At 42.2% G+C, this 17,780-nt stretch overlaps 1 protein-coding gene across 5 annotated transcripts in view; it reads left to right on the top strand.

Moving 5' to 3' along the window:
- The window catches only part of MYRIP (myosin VIIA and Rab interacting protein), a 343,444-nt gene that overhangs the window by 257,852 nt on the left and 67,812 nt on the right, over positions 1 to 17,780 (top strand). For all 5 annotated transcript variants that reach the window (XM_077129739.1, XM_077129737.1, XM_077129738.1 and 2 more), the window contains 2 exons: positions 10,485 to 10,621; positions 15,593 to 15,673. In XM_077129739.1, coding sequence (XP_076985854.1) covers positions 10,485 to 10,621; positions 15,593 to 15,673 — 218 coding nt within the window. The remainder of the gene's footprint in view (positions 1 to 10,484; positions 10,622 to 15,592; positions 15,674 to 17,780) is intronic.

Here is a 17,780-nt window from a genome sequence, read left to right as displayed (position 1 = left end):
GTTGTCAGTAAATGAGATGAAATGAATCTAAAATGTACTTAGGACATTTTTTTTTAGAGATTGGCTTATTTAATGCTTATGGAATTGTCAGTTTTCTTTCAAATGTCTTCTAGGAGCTGGGAATTAGTGAGGACATTAGTGTGACACCAGGTAACAAAACAAGGCTGCAGGGGGAAAAAAATAAGCCTTAGACAATTTAGAAAATATGCTGTTGATTCTCAATGGCTGTAAAATAAGAGGCTCACTTTGAAACTTAGCTCCAGGAAAGAACTTGACTCCCACCTGTGGTCCCAGTTGCCATCCAAGAAGTCTTCAAACAAATGTTATTCCCTTTCCACATTTTACAAATAGAGCAGATGCACCTTTTAGGGGCAGAACAAGAAACACTTTGCTTTGACTGACACTGCTTTTCCTAGCTCTTTACATGCCCGTTGGTAGCGCCTAAAACTTAATGCTAATACTTTTTCATACCTTAGGAGCTGGATTGTCTCAGTAGTTAACAATTCCCCAGAAGTCCAGGAACTGTGGAAATGAAAAGTGTAAGCCCATCTTTATATATTTGCCTAGAGGAAGGCCTGCGCAGATTTTAGTGCTGGGGAGAATGCACAAGTCCAAACTGGGTGGGGCCTCCAATAAAGGAACTGGATAGAGTAGACAGAGTCTGCATGAAAAATGACAGTGCAGGGCAGGGAGAGGCTCTAAAGAAATTATGCCTATGGGGTCAACGATGAAAATAAGAATTCATCCATCTGCAGATTAAGAATCCTCCTTTGAAAGCAGAACGATATAAGCTTAAGCCGCAGGTATGCTTCATTTCATTACACAATGAAAAATCACAATATAGTCTTGTTCTCTTTGCAGAGATTATCTTAGGAAGCATGGTGTAATAGTATAGACTGCGAAGTGTGTCTGCAGATACCTGGGGACCTTTGTGATTCTTTCTACTGATAGATGCATCACTTAACAGTGAAGACAGACCCTGAATGGTTGATTAAAATGGCGCTGTTGAGTACTCCAATAAAGGTTTTTGCTAAGAGAAGAGGGGAAGGAGTTGGATGCGGCTTGACTAAGAAGAATGAGGACAATACATAGAAAGTGTTTGTGTTTTGGGCTTTGGTTGGTTTTGTTTTGTTTGTATCATGGAATGTTTCAGAGATACTCAGAAATTCCCAGCATGTTGTGGTGACATCTGTGGACCTCTCTTCCAGATTTAATGGCTGCCTTGTGCCTACCATAACAGACTTTAAGGAGATGAAATGTTTTTGATGTCATGATGCCCCATTGTGAGCTCCTCTCTTCTCCCGTTCCCTTTTCTCACTGAAATTGGGTGTATTGTTCTCATGCATGTTATTTGATGTTACTACTTACATATGACTAAAAGAAATATGTAGTGCTGCTTTTTGTGGTTTTTAATTTACATGAAAGGCATCCCTCTTTGTATGTAGGGTTCTGAGAGGTTTTTTAGATTAAGTATGTTGATAAGCATACATCTGGTATATTAATTTGATACTGCTGTATAATCTTTATTGAGTGGATAATCACAATTTATTTAACCTTTCTCTTATGAATGGATTCTCCTCCTTGTTCACATCACACAGCCACACTGAGCTCCTTGTTGTTATTCAAACATGCAAAGGAAGCTCCTAACTCAGGGACTTTGCACTTGCTGTTTCCTTGTTCTAGAACGTTCTCACCCCAAATTCTACACAGTTCCTTCCTATCTCTAATCAAAAGATGTGTTACTAGAAAGGCCTTCACTGGCCACCCTGCATAAAATAACTCCTGCCCCCATCCAGGCTCTTTCCCTCCTATTACCCTGCCGCATTTCTTCTCATAGTACTTGTGATACATGACATAGACTGTCTGTTATTTGCAGTCGACCCTCTGCCTCTTGCACTGGATGTAGCCACCTTGAGCCTAGGAGCCTTGCCCATTTTGTCCACTGCTACATACTCAGTGTGCACATCAGCTCCTGGCATGTAGTGGGTGTTCAATGTATTTGATGAGTGAGTGAGTGAGTGAACAAAGAAGAAGTGAATATATGAAAGGACAAGGCTATTTACCTTTTTTTCTACTACTAGCAATACTGCAAAGAGCATCCTTGGGGACACGTCTGAGTGCTTCTCTGGGGAGATTCCAGGAATGGAACTGCCAGATCATAGGGTATATGCATCTCCTGGGAATACTTAGAAAGCAAAAATCTCTACACAGAAATAAGGGGGGGCTACCTGGGGAGAATGAGGAAGGTAAAGTCTTTAATATGCAGAGGGAGGATTAGTATGCTTACTTTTGATGGGTGTGGGTATGCAGACTCGCCTCCTGGTATGTGTCTAGCCTGGTACAGGGCTCCTTGCCTGTCTTCCTACCCAAGGCTAAACTCCAGCTCTCTTGTCCCCTACTTCCTTAGACACTCTCAGAGTGGTTCATCTGACCCTTCACATCTACATAAACTTTTCTAGTGATTACTCTCATTGTAGGAGGGCTGAGCACTTTACTTGGATTCTCCCATCAACTTCATAAATCCTGTGGTCTGTTATTATCCTTATTTTATATGGGAGGAAACAGGCACAAAGAGGTTAAGTGACTTGCTGAAGGTCACCCAGCTAACAAGTGGCTGAGCTAGTACTGGAGCCCAGGCCAGAGCCTGTGCTATTAACTACCATGCTGGGAAGATGATACTGCTGATGATCTGATAATGCGTGCTTCACGTTGAGCAGTGGCTTTGTGCCAGACTCTGCTATATGCCTTCTCTTCTACTTGTCATTTAACCTCCATAACTATTTTACAGGCGCACAAGCTATTATTGTTTCCATTTTGCAGAGGTGACTGAGACACCAAGAGGTTCTGTTATTTGTCTGACTTGACAATTCAAGAAAGTGAGAGAGCTAGAACTTGAACTCTTTTTCTCTCTGACCCCAGGGCCTTGGCTTTGTCCATGACTCTGTGCTTTCCTTGCTTAAATCTAAAGGGCTTGCCCAGCCTGTTCCGGAACCCATTCTCACTCCCTCCTTCCTTTAGGGGCAGCTTCAGGAGTAGATGGCCACACAGCAGCCTGTTGCCTCTGGCCCTTAGGGCACCTTCTCATGGTCCTGGCGGTTGTATGAGTTCTCAGAGGACAGGTCAGTCATCCATCTGTGTGATATATCTGCTTAACAGCAGTCATTCATTCTCAGTCTGGTTTCCTGACCCCCCCCCCCCCCAAGCTTCCATCAGTGTCCCTTATGGTGACACTTAATCCCCAACGGGGAATTGAGTAAGGTAGAGGATGGGAGTGCCATAGGGAAGTCTTATCGGAGTCCCCAAGAACATGTGTATTTGGGGGAAAAGCCCACCTGCCAAGAGATTATTCTGTAGCCCCCACTGAGGCACAAGCCCCAGGCTGAGAATCCCTTATTTGCACCATTTAGTGCAGGGCAGGTATACAGAGGCCATACAGGAAAGACCTGTCCACTCACACTCGGATTCAGCCGGCACCCCTAATGGGCATATGACTTTGATCTTTCTCTGGTACTCTCAGCTGAATTATCTCATCCAACCCTCTTTCCAGTCCTATAAGGCATTAAGTTATCATCCCATTTTACAGGTGATGAAACTATAGCTCCAAAGACTCAAAAAGTAATCAATTCTGACTCTGTTGCAATTGGTGAATTTTGAGGATTTCTGTTTATTTTTCAAAAGCTTTGGTGTTTAAAGGAATTACCATGCTTGAAGTTGTGAAATGATCCAGAGCCCAACCTCTTTAGGTAAGCATCTCAGGGAAAAGTTGGAATTGTTTAAAAACTAAGACCAGTGAAATCAAACAGCCTCCCTTTGTACAGTTCCGAAGACAGAAATCCCTTTACAGCAAGTGTCATCACCAGGAGAGTGAATCTGTGACATCTCTGAGCCACTTCTCTTATTAGTGCAGTGGAGAAGCAGCAGTTGGTGCACCTTAGAGAAAATGCCCGAGACAGGCAGGCAGGTTGGCTAGTTCTGGTTTCTCCATGTCTGCAGGAATGATCCTAAACCCAGACAGCCCAGCTATTTTTGAGATATCTTCAACTTGACTTTTGATTCCATCTCATTCTTATCTGGCATGCTTTGAAGTGATTAGCCTGGCAGAACTGTAGGGCAGGGACCTCATTTACTTTGTTACCCCCTGTATTCCTACCCCAGCACCTAGCATTCAATGAGTATTGAGGGAATGATGGAATGAATAAGTGAACAAATGAATTAACCCATCTGCAGACTCTGTGTTAGGAACTGAATCATGTTCCTCACAAAAAGCATGTTCACATCCCACCCTCACTACTCTGGGTGTGAACCCATTTGTAAATAGGACCTTTGAAGATGTTGTTAATTAGGGTGTGCCCAAGCTGAAGGAGGGTGGACCTTAATCCAATGTAACTGAAGTCCTTAAAAGCAAAATTGGACATGGGAAAGAAACCCCAGGGAGCAACTAGAAGCTGGAACCCAACAGAACCTAGAAGAGAAAGGAGAAGGTGCCTCCATTTGTATTGTCTATCATGTGATGAAAAAGCTAAGGAGCCCCAGGGATCGCCAGCAGTCAGCCCTAGAATGCCACAGTCTTCAGAGAGAAAGCATCACCTTGGTGACACCTCAATTTTGGACTTCTAGCCTCAAAATCGTAAGCCAATAAATTTCTGTTGATAAACCAACCCGTGGTATAGTATTTGTTTTAGCAGCCAGAAACTAAAACATGCAGGATTCTACTCTGCCTTCTTGTCCAGTGAGATCCTGACACAAAGGCACCTACCTCCTTTCCCACCTACTCTTGCCTGAAGTCAGATGCATTAATTGGAAGCTGGAGAGGGTAGGCCATGGGAGCCCTCTAGCACATTTTCCAGTCCACCCTGAGTGCTGGCGTCCTCACAGTCCTCACAGTCCTCTCCGCCTACCTCTGCACCATAACCACATGCATACTGAGAGTTTCCTCTGAGCCATGTACCTTAAAATAAGTGAAATAAAAGCAGCAATATCAAATCAGGGTAATCCTGAATGAGCCTTCCCTGGGACTGCCAGAAAAGCTCTCCATATTAATTCTAAGTCAAAACATAATCTATAGCATATCACTTTTTAAGGAAAAGTTTTTGCATTCAGGCTGTCCCCGAGGACTCAGTGCCATCTATCCACCTCCTTTCAGCCCCACAATGCTGCTTTGGTTCCACCCCATGACTTGAGCAAGCTGAAGGCTTCTATTTTAGAGTTCCTTAAAATGCTTCTGAATGTCATAGAGCTTGAGGTTAACAGGTGAATGGAGAGCTCCGCTGATAAGGCACTTGAAGTCTTTCAGGGCTGTCTAAAACTTAGAATACATTATTAGGAGCTTTGGTTGCAAATAATAGAAACTCACCTCAAAATGACTCAAGCAGAAGAGGTAATTTATTGTTTCATATAATGGAAGTCTAGGGGTCGACCTCAGGCTTCAATAGATCCAGATGTTCAAAGTATATCCACAGGATCCCTTCCCACTTTTAGATCTGCTTCTTTTTTTTTCAGAAAACAAAACTGAAAAAGAAATTTTTCAATTCTCCCCCAAGTGATGGGATGATATCGCCGGGAGCTCCAGGTTTTCATTCTACTGAGGAGCAACCCAGCAGAAAGGGAGGGCCTCTTTGTAAGAGCTTCAGTAAAAGCCCCCACCTTCACCCTGATTGGCAGGTCTGAGTCATGTGACCGGGGTGGGACCACCCCTTCCAGAACCAGACTATGTTGAAGGTGGGGGTGGGGCATGGGTGGAAGAGTGTCCCAAAAGGAAAAGAAGTGTCCTTTCGTCAGAAGAATGAGGAGCACAGTACCAGCTGTCCCCCACCAATACCATCGTGGACCCTCTTAGCTACAGAGCTGAGCCCTCCAGCTCTGCTCAGAAAGGAAGATAGTATGTTGCAGGGGAGAGGCAGTCTGGAGAGCATTTCTCTTAAGAAATTACATTTCTTTTGTGCTTTCAAAGATGCCAAATAAATCATACGTCCAGAGATTATGATTTCCCAACGACAAGGTCCTCTATTTTTTTCCTTTCTCTATATTATTCTAAATTCTGAAAATAGCTTTACATTTTTTGTTTATGAAAAAAAGACACGTGCTTGTTGTAATAAATTAACACACTACCAGAAAATACACTGAAGAGAAGGGATCACTTTGTACATCGGGCACCCATCTTTCCTGCACTAGTGCATGGTTGAAAATTCCTCTTTTTAAATCCCTCTTCAACCACTTGCTACTTTAGGCAGGTAAATCTCACTACATTTTGGTTTACTCATCTATAAGCTGGAACTCACTGTTGTAAAGTTGTTATTAGAAATTATTGAGCCCTTATGTTGGGCCACACACCTTATTACTTGTGTTATCTCATCGAATCCTCAAAACAGCCTTATAAAGTGATTGCTGTCATCATCCCCATTTTAGAGATAAAGAAACTGAAGTTACAGGAATTAAGTAATTTTCTCAAGACCACACATGTAGTAAATACCAGAGCCTGGGCCACTCCAAACCAGCCCCACACTCCTGCTCTCGTTTGCTGTGTATGCCCTATTAGAATTAAATAAGATAATTCGAGCAAAGCTTTTAGCACAGTGCTAAGACCAAAAAAAAGTACTCAAAAAATTGTATTCATGTTTTCAGCTAGTAGTAAGACTACTGGTATAAAGGGGACATTATATATCCTATGTCCAATTTTATAGCTGCATTTCTCCATCAATTAGTAGGATGAACCTCTAGATGCCATCTCTCAACTACCAATCATATGGGAGGAGAGGATGCTTTCTTTTGCCCTTTCATAATCCCTAGTACAGTGTTTTAGGCAACCAGAAGCAGGCTTTGCCATGGAGCAATAGCCCCTCCATTGGGAGTTTTTCTTCAATATGAAGCCATTTTGAGGAGGGCTTTAGGATCTTAGAATCTCACCCACTGGTGTGAGTGCAGACTGGTACAAGCCTTCTGAAGAATTCATTTCCTTAAATCCAGGAATTCTACTTCTAGGATCTACAGTCATGGATCTGTTGAATCACTTAGCTGCCAACATATGCATCACAGAATTGTTTTTTGATAGCAAAAGGAATAGAAAAAAATCAACATCTAATGTAGCAGACCAGTTAACTAAAGCATACTGCATCCATATCCTGGAGAACTCTAGACCTACTAAAAATGCTGGGCGGGGCGGGCCAGGGGAGAACATCTTACAGCATTAATCATATAGGGTTTCCAGTCAACCATATGTCAGCAGAGACATTCCCTCACAGACTGTTTGAACAACTAGCAAAAACTGGCAGAGCCATCTTCCTCAGAACCCTGAAAAGCAGTTAAAAGATTGCAGTGACTGGACAAGAACCAAATCAGGAAAATATAGCTTTAAAAAATGGTAGTCAAAGCTTATGGTGTCCAAGCTGGTCCCTTCCCACTCCCTTCCCATGCCCTCCCCAGCATGGCACGCAGCCAGCCTGCATACAGAAGTGTGTCCCTGGCCCTGTTCCAGAGGGAGCAGAGTAAATCTTATGAGCATACTGCAGTGCCTTTCTGTCATGCCAGTTTCTCCCATGACATCCTGAAAGACCGAACCTGGAAACTGTCTCTGACTCTCCCTTCCAGAACTTGTTTGTAAGCAGAAGCAGCTTGCTGACAGCTAAAGCAGTGTTGAAAACAATGACATCAAAACAGGCAGGGCAAAGGATTACCTGCTTTAAATCATAAAATAGAGCATCTATTTTATTTGGGAATTCATAAGCCCACGACCAACAGAAATTTGTTGGCCCACGGTTTTGAGTCTAAGGGAAGTTCAAAATGAAGGCATCAGCAAGGTGGTGCTTTCTCCCTGAAAGCTGTGGCATTCTTGAGCTGCCTGCCAGAGATCCTTGGGGATCCTTGGCTTTTCCGTCACATGACAATGCACATGGAGACATCCTCTCCTTTCTTTTCTGGGTTCCATTGACTTCCAGCCTCTGGTTGCTCCCATGACAGTTTCCTTTGCCGATAAAGACTTCAGCCACACTGTGTAAAGGCCCATTCTATTTTCAGTTTGGGCACACCTTAACTAACATCTTCAAAGGTCCTATTTACAAATGGGTTCACACCCACAGGCCCAGGGCTTGAGCTCTGAGCATGCCTTTTGTGGGGGTAGGTATGATTCAATCCCCAACACATGATACTGATTCAAACTCTTCATGTCATTATTATTTTTGTTAATATGCAAAATACCCTTTCTTCTGTGTGGAAATCACTAAGGTCTCCTTATCTTTAAGGACCTGAGTTTTCATGAGGATCTATCTGGGTGGATTTGTCTGCTTTATTTTGTTTTGTTTTTCATTTATTCTGCTTGGCAATTAGTAGGCCTTTTAACCTAAAGACTTAGTCTTTTTAGCTTTGAGAAATTTTCTTCTAAGTCTGGTTTTTCCTCTCTATTTTCTTTTTCATCTCATAGAAATCCTTTAGATGCTAGACTACCTGGAATAGATCCTCCACAACTCTTTTCCCTCATATAGACCATCTTTTTTTTGTTTTTTTACTTCTTATTCTACATAAAATTTGGAATATTATAGCATTTTTTTTTTTGCATGGGCAGGCACCGGGAAGTGTACGTAATATCGTAATATTATAATTTTTAAATTGTCTGCTCAGTGTTGTCACCAATCTTGTTTTCTGTTTCCAAGAACTGTTGCTTGTCTTCCAATTGCTTATTTTTCACATCAACTTAACCTTGTTGTATGGATGCATTAACAACTCAAATCGCTCTATTGAAATTCATTTGAATTTTTAAAATTCTTTAAAGTACCCTCCTTTTTATTGCTGTTAGTTATCTTAATCCTCTTTCTTTTACATCTGTATTGTTTCAAATGTCTGGTGATGCCTGGTTGTGTACTCATATTTTGAAACAAAGAACTTGGTTGGTTAATAAAAGTGACCAACATGAGCATCCTCTGCAACTGAGTAGGTTAGCATTCCCTGTGGATCTCTCCTTCGCAAGGAGGGACTAACTGAGAACTCCAACTTTGTGGGGCGGACGTCACCTGACAGGCTTTGCTTTGGGCTGCATGGATAGGATCTGGTGGGCAGGCAGGTGTGGGTCCCCCCAGTGCCAAACAAGGAGGGCTTCCCTGCGAGACGTTAACTATTTTAAAGCCCTACAAGACATTAACCTCTCCATTGAAGTCCCAGTCCTTCTCAAGGAGATTGCTCAATTTCATTAAAGAACTGCTTTCTGTTTTTATCCTAGTACAAAGTCATCCTTGGATCAATGGGTATAGAAATAGGGGACCAAGACTCTTCACCACTGTCTACACAATCATTTAATTAACCTTATGAATACTCACTCATTATCTAATCCTGCTCACTGAACCAACCAACTGAAAATTGGACCTTTCAGTCAAAAGAATCTCAGCTCTGCTGCCTGCTTTGGAGGACAACCTTCTCTCAGTTTCCTCTATGCTGCCATTCACTTTCAATTTTCCAGAAATTTGTCAAAACCTCTGATGCTGCTCTCATCCCATGCCTTCATTTTTGTTCATTTCTTCCCTTTGGATATCTTGTCATATTTCACTGCCATCTGGGAGGGAAGAGCTGCTAAACATGGGCTTATTCCACTATTGGATTGGAAGCCTTTGTATTCATTTTGCCTTTCTGAATTTTCTAAAATGAATACGTATTATTCCATTCATAATAAGAAAAAATAGCAATAAAAGCTATTCTCAAAATAGAAGGGCTTTAGAAATATGTTCTTTTCAGGCATAAAAGAGAAGAATCTTGTCAGATTGTCTTGTAATGACCATTATGGCACTAACAAGGGGACTGTTTTCTCACAATACTTCAAACTAAATGAGTAAGAGCCAGAGAATTTTGCCTTAAAACCGACCGTCTCACTTGTGCTTTTTATTTTCCCAAACTGAATTTTAAAAGTTGTTAATGTAGTAAGAGTGCTAAATATAATGTCTGCTATTAAACAGATATGTCAGTTAGCTTTTGCTGCATAATATACTATCCAAAACTTGGTGGTTTCAAGTTTCCATTTATTAGCTCGCAATTTTTTAGATTATGGTCTTTGGGATGAATTCAGCTAGTTGGTTCTACTGCTGTTCTCAGCTTGGGTCACTTATAGATCTGTGATCAATTGGCAATCTGGAGCCTCATTCACATGCCTGGTGCTTATGTGACTGTTGGTGGGGACAACAGGGATAATTGGGCCAAGTGTCTTTCTTCACTCAGAAGGCTAGTCTGAGCTTGTTGACATAGTGAGTGATAAGTTGCAGGATTCCCAAATGCAGCTACAGAGGCACCTGCAAGGCCTCTTGAGGTCCAAGCTCAAGACACACAACATCTCTTTCATCACCTTCTAGGGGCAGAGCAAGTCACAAGATCAGCCCAGATTCAAGGGATAGAAAAATGGATCCTATGTCTTGATGGAAGGAACTGCGAAGTATTGTAGCCACTTTTGCAAGCCACCATTTATTTTTCTAAGGAATTTTTAGGTTTGGTTTCTAATTCTCTGTTTTTCTCAGGCTTCTGAGGACCCAGTCTCTGGAATGGTTCTACAATAATGTGAAGAGCCGCTTCAAACGCTTTGGCAGTGCCAAGGTCCTGAAGAACTTGTACAGGAAGCACCGTCTGGAGAGTGGAGCATGCTTTGACACTCTAGGTAACCTGGCTACCTGCTGTTCTGGAGTTTTTGGTGGGCTGATGAGGTAGAAGAAGACCTGGCTTGGAGACCCAGTACACCAGGGCACACTCACCTAGAACAGAGAACTTTGCTTAAATATCTGGCTCTGATGAGGAACAGAAATAGAAGGACCAGTTAAGTTTTGACACTTTTGGTTCCAGCATCCCCACTATGCTAGAGCTGGTATTTTAAAAGCTGGGAGTACCAAAGGATTCTCTGCTGGTTCTGGACATTTTGACTCTCGAATCCCCCCAAATCAAAGGCTCTTGGTCATCATACCATAATGATTAAAGCATAGAAAGGCATCTTCATCTGGTTGCAGAGCAACTCAGAGAATGTGCTTTCTGTGCCCTTTTCCATCTTGTCCAAACTTCTATTCTTATTAGGCCAAAATTTAATGAGGTGGGGAAGTTAGAAATTATCAGCTTCCTCCCAGGAAGATTGAAGGATGAATTTCACCCATGCTATTCTTATATGGTTAAGACAACCAAGTGAATTCGAACAAGAAATCACATTCTTCAGTTCTCCTAGATCAGCCAGGAAGAAGAAATGGTTGTTAGAAAGTGGACAGCATGTCCTCCAAAAAAGATTGTTTATTCTATCTAGAGGCAATTTTTTTCATCACTTGCTGACACTAGTAAATGCTTTTAATGCAGTAAAGAAAAAATAATCTCATCCATCTTATTAGGAGATTTTTTTCACCATCATTGTTTTACTTTGTTGTATTCTCAATAAAGCCTTTGGTTGTATCTTATCTAAAAATATGTCAGCAAATTAAACATATTTTAAGACAAGGAGGAAAATAGGATGAAAGAATTAAACCCAGGGAATCATTTGTGCCTTTTATGGTAGTTGCTGGAATCTCTGTCTTTCATACTACTCAGGAGTCAGTAGCTAAGAGAGCAGTGCCAAAGGTTTCCACATATTATTTTAATCTTCTTATTGATTTTTCTAAAAATGTTCTCTAGGGAAGGCTAACATCAATCCCAAGTGGGCCAGCATAGAACTTTTAAATTTACAAAGGAGAATCATTTGCTGGGAATTATGTCTGCCATGATTGGAGTGCATTTCAGTGCAGTGCCCTCTGTGATTCACCACTTCTTTCATCTGTGCCTCAGTATTTACCACATGACATCCAGGTGACAGTTTTACAAAGCTGCCTGTCCTCCTGAACCATGATCCAGAGGAAATAGCTTTTTATCGCTGCGTTCCCAAAAATGGATGCTCAATGCCTGGCACTTCTTAAGTCCTCAATATTGCATTAGTTAGATCCTAAAAGCATTTTGTGGGTACCAGGACATTTCATAAGAGTCTTAAAATCAGTTGCTTCAATATGATTGGTATCTCCATTTACACTAGGATTTTCCTTTTGATAAACATGGAGACAAGCAGACACGAGATAATCGAGATGGTACTGAAATATATGAAGCTATGGTCATAAAAACAATGAGATTTATTCTACAAACCATCTAGGAAATTTAGTTGTACCTCCAGTATGGAGAAATCTAACTAGTATGGAGAAATCTAACTAGTATGGAAAAATCTGACTAATATGGAGAAATCTAACTAGTATGCCATCTAGTTGTGTTAGATGACTGAGGAGATGCATTAGCTTTCACCTCCCTCCTAGCAGCCTCTCATGGTTGTCATCTGTCACCCTTAGTCGTGACTACACATTAGAATCACCTAAGGAGCTTTGTAAAAGAAATTCCCATGCATAGGCCCATCCTGTACCCCCAACCGATTATTTCTGGATCTCTGGAGGTAGGGCTCAGCATAGGCACTTTTTAAATCACCCTGGGTTATTTTAAGCTCCAGTCAAGGCTGAAAACCTCAGCTGGAACTTCTCTATAATTAATTTATCAGAGTTCTGAATAAGACGGTTCCATCTTGAACTTCATCTAAGAGAATCTACTTTCAGAATTTTGATTGTCAGAGCATAATAGGCAACATCTTCAGTGTTCTGGACTCCCGCTCTGCACCAGGACCCTCAGTGCCAAACTCCTCTCACCCACTAAATGCCTCCACTGCATGGACCAGTGCAGTTTGCTATAAAAATACTCAATTCATTGAGAATTCATCTAGTTCCCAGAATCTTATGGAGTCTTTGCATGCTTGCACTGCCGTCACTTCTTCCCCACCCTCTGAAGCTGGCCTTACTCCTTCCCCTGCTGCCCACACCAGGTGACCAGGTTAGGCCTTAAATGACACCATTAGTACAGCCAGAATCTGTCAGTAAACAGTGATTGGACACCTACTTTGTACCTACCCGGTTTAAGAGTTGGAGACACATCGGTGATGAGACAGGCAAGACCCTGAGATCTCAGAGCCAGCATTCCAGTGGAGAAGCCAGATAAATAAGGAAACAAATCTATGTCTAATATAATGTCAGATGGTAATGAGTACTCACATGGCTTATCTGGCAGACCCACTGTAATGTTTTTAACATTTACCCTAAAAAGGAGCACTACATGAAAAGATAAAAGTAGATTAATGTGCTTTAACTGTAGTCAGTTGGATAAATAATATATGCTTTTATTTAGTATCAGATAAATAAAATGGGAAAAATAAACCCTGATTTCATTTATTATCATTATTTAACTATTTTTGACATAATTTCTGAAAAAGTTGATTATGTCTTTCATCTGGGATTTGATTGACAAATGTGATCTTTTGAAAATGCCGAGCTGCATGGAATCGGAATTCCCTTCAACTCACAAAGAACGCTGCTTGATGTGGTCAGGCTGCTGCGTCAGTGTTTTCCAGAACAATTCAACAGCTTTCTGCCCTTGGAAAAATCACATCATCCTAAATGACACTGAAGCTCTCACCCATAAAAATAAAGGAAAACAGAGGGAAAGATGTTGTGCTAGATTTAAAGTCATGCAAAACCAGAGTTTTGCCTCTGGTCAGCTCAGTCTCCCAAAGACATTTTTTTAGCTCTCCTCCTCCTGACTCATACTCCCACCTCCCTCCCCATTCTCTCCACAGATGACCTTACCTCCTCCTTCACAGTGCAGATAGAGTACACCAGGCAAGGACTTCCTCCTCTTGTCCCTTCCGGATATACAAACCTCATGCTGTCTACACACATCCACCCGCCCCCTTTGCACAGCCATAGTGGAGGCACTGTCCCCAGTCTCTCACCTGCCTCTCCCTTCGCTCTTTGCATCCAATCCCTGCCTGCCTTCCAGGAAGGTCTCAAGGTCACACATTCCTTCCTTCCTGTCTATTTAACCTCACTTTTAACTCACTGTTTCCTATTGATTTATCAACATGCCCAAGCCTCTCCCATTTCCTAAACGCTTTCTTGACCACACATTTCTCTCCACTTATTGCCCTGCCATTCTCTTTCCCATCACCAGTAAACTCCAGAGAGTAGGCTATACTCACAGCTTCCATTTCCAGCCCTTCCTCACCCTATACCCTCCAGACTGCACCCCCTTCACCCCTTCCAGGCTGTTCTCCACACAGTAGCCGAAGCACACTTTTAGAATCACAAATCTGACCAGGTTACCTGTGTGAAACCTTTAATGGCTTCACATGGCTGTTGGCTAAAGATCCAAATGCTGAGGGGGCTTGTCACAGCCTGCGTGGTCTGTGACTCCAGGATCATTTCATCCCATGCTGCCTCTCCTTTCTGCAGCCCCTCAGCCCCCCACCCATCCCAGGGTCTGGGCACACTCTCTTCTCTGCCCTGGATTCTCTCCCTCCTCCCCCACACCTGCTTAACTGGTTACCTACTGACTAGGTCAGTCTTCTCTACTGAACATTTTCACCACGCTGTGAATTCCCCATCAGAGCACCAACATAGCCATAATTTTATATTTATGTGTATAAATCTCACATTAATGAACTCCCCCCCCCCCCCCCAGATTATCGAGTTTGGCAGGGCAGGGATGATTTCTGGCTTTGCTCATCAGTGTGCCCCTGACACTTAACCTAGCCCTGGGCCCGGCACATGGGAGGTGCCCTTGGAATGTTTGTTGGATAGATGAGTGAATACTGGATATGGCCCACAAAGTGACATTTTTGTGATTAGATGTATAGACAGGGAAGAGAAGACGTTTTATCCTAAAGCCTCATGTTTTCAACCAGCATCCAATTCGTTATTATTTTGAGCCACCTGCTCTCTCCAACTGCCATCATGGGCACTGGGGATACAGTGAGGGGGAAAGAGCCCCCATCCCCACCTTTGAGGATCTCATTTGATGAACTAACATGTCAACACAGTGAAAAATCCTCAATTTCAATAGGAGCTTAAGGCTATTTTTGCTTAGTCAACTGCTCTTTCAAGAGCTGGAGCTAAGACTAGGATTGTGTCCTCAGTCGGGAAAAGACCAAACAAGAAGCAGTGGGCCTTAAAGATATAGAATACTGTGACTTCCCTTGCCTGCCTACTCTAGGTTTCTTTTTTATGGACTGTCTTCTCCAGAAGGGAGCAGTAACCACAAAATCATTAGCTAAAAACAGTTGTCTGGATTTATACCGTAGACAGCAACTAGACACCAGACATTCAAAGTCTTGTCACATTATGAGAGAATTCTATTGCTATTCCTTTCTAATAAGGAAACTGAGGCTCACAGAGATTAATTAACTTGCTCAAGGTCACACACTTAATAATTTGCAGATCCAGGAATAGAACTCGCATTTCTCTTACTTCAAATCCTTGTTCTGTCCTCGATTCTGTATTGCCTCCAGAGAAGATATTGGAACAAGGTAAGGGGGCAACAAGCTACACCACGAATCAGTGCGAGAGGACAAAATGTGATGAGTCAAAAGTTGTAGGGCTATTCTTAGGACCCAGTGATCCAGTGATTCCCAAAACCTCTTTGGGAGTAGATGATGGTGACTTGATAATTCATGACATGGGGCAATAATGCTCCTTGAAGACCTCTGATATTCAAATTCTCTCTCTCTCTCTTTCTCGCCCCCCACCCCCTCTTCTAGGAGGAAGCTTTTTTGAGACAAACCTGGAGAATGAAGGAAGCATTTCAGGCAGTGATTCAACATTTTATAGACAGTCAGAAGGTAAGGTTGCTTAAGCATTTACAGCTAATGGAAGTTAGAGGAATAGAAACACCTTCAGGTATTGTCAGGGTCTCCTAGTTGCATTGTAATTCCCAGATACATCTATTTATTTCTTTGTGGGGATCTTCACAAATCTTCTTGTTATTTTCGTTTATGTTATTTCATCATCAAAATAGGTGAGCATATGAAAAGGTATGGTCTGGAAAAATGCATCCTCAACCAGTTGATACTTCGGAGTCAACTAGCGTAGTGTTCTTCTGTAGTTGAAATATAACAACCTATCCACTCACTCGAGCATTTTGTATTAAAACATTCTAAAATGCTAAAAAGAAAATAGCAGTTACTGATTAACTTGCACTTCTTTTATACCAATATAACAGTCCTTTAAGTAGGGGTTAAAAGCAAGAAAAACTTCTAATTTTAAATAAAATCTTCTCCATCACTCCAACTCCTTCCCTAAAGTATCTGGACATGGTAACCAGTGCCTCCTGAATCTGCATCCTGTGGAGCCCCCGCAGCTTTTCTATACTCTTTCTGGGTGCTTCTCAGAAAGTTCTGATCCTCTGTCAGCCTTCCTGCCTTTGTTTCTCTGTGGGAACCTCACACCTTCATATGGCCTCGGTGCCCTTCCAGTTGTGGACATCCCTAAAATACCCACCCTTGATCTCAGAAACTTCCAGAATGAAATTTCTCATTTTTAACCATCAGGAGCCATAAGTCCTACAGAAGTCTTAACCACAGAACGTCCTTATCAAGCTCTTTGGCCATTTAAGTATATCAGCGTAAGTCATCTTTCTCTCAGGCCCCCTTCCTACTTCCCCCAAGTCACCCACCATCCTGTCAGCTTTATTTCCAATCCCATCCCTTTCATTCCGTTCTGAGGCTTATGACCTGATACCACCCTCCTCTGCCCCCAACAAACTGCTCTCCTGGATTCATTTCCGTACCATCTAACTTGTTTTCTGCATTTGGTTGTCCTTCTTCTGACTCTTCCTCCATACCCTACCAGCTTTTCTCTCTGAAACATCAACCTGAGCCTTCATTTTTCAGCCAGGACATGTCCAGTGTTCTACTCCACCCTCATCAAACAAATCATAAACCTGGCATCCAAAGCCTTTCTGGTTATGCTCCAGGCTCTTACTTCCAGGGACCTATGGAACTTGTTAAATAATCCCATCACAGATCTACTGCTCTGCCTCATAGCAGTTATTTACATGCCTGGTCACCCAATAGCTTGGAAAGCATGAGAGCACAGATTTGGCTTGTTCATCACGGCATCTCCAGGGACCACCACAGAGCCTAACACACAGGAAGTACTTGGTAAACATTTGTTTGATTCAGTGAGAAATTGTGGGGCACCTTTTCTGTAACAAATACATAAATGTGTATCTTTAAGAAGAGAGATGAGAGATACAAGTATCTATCTCCAGGGAGCACTTAGTGTGATGACAATGTAATTTATAAGCTCTACTTACCAAGACACCTATTTTTCTTTATACATTGGGGAGACTTAACAATCAACCTCCTCTGGCCTGGGCTGCCCTACACAGTTCTACCATAACTGTCGTAGCTGGCCCATGACCTACTCACCAGCTGCCTAGATGACTTTGACTTTAGCTGGGTTGGTTTGGGAGATGTTTTAATGCTGCTTTCTGTCTTTAGGAGTCTAACAAGCTTGGATTTCTTTGTTTAATTGAAGGACTGATGAATTAATAAATTGATATATTTATATGTCTCATTCCACAAAGAATCTGAATCAGCTTACAGGAGATTTGCATTGATTAAATAATGCATGGCTAGGAGGTTATAAATGGCAATAGGAGGTTGAAGCTGGGGGAAAAGGAGCCCTAAGCATGCAGCCCTTATGGACCTGCACTCCTGTACCTGATGTGAGTGTCGCTTCTTGGACAAACTAAGAGAGGGATGATGGAAATTCTCTCTTACAAGTAAGAAGCAAAAATCTAGTCCTCAAGGGAAGCAGAACTCTTCCAAGAATTTAGCTCCAAAAAGTATTGCATTGCCTATGGAAGTCCATTGATTTGGGGATCCTTCCCCCTAGTTGTTGCCCTATATGAAAACTGCGTTCACTAACATTTTGGCACCTTTT

The sequence above is a fragment of the Tamandua tetradactyla genome, chromosome 15, assembly GCF_023851605.1.
Source record: "Tamandua tetradactyla isolate mTamTet1 chromosome 15, mTamTet1.pri, whole genome shotgun sequence".
Taxonomy (NCBI): Eukaryota; Metazoa; Chordata; class Mammalia; order Pilosa; family Myrmecophagidae; genus Tamandua; species Tamandua tetradactyla.
The sequence above is the reverse complement of the archived record's forward strand: the minus strand, read 5'-3'. Positions and strand labels throughout refer to the sequence as shown.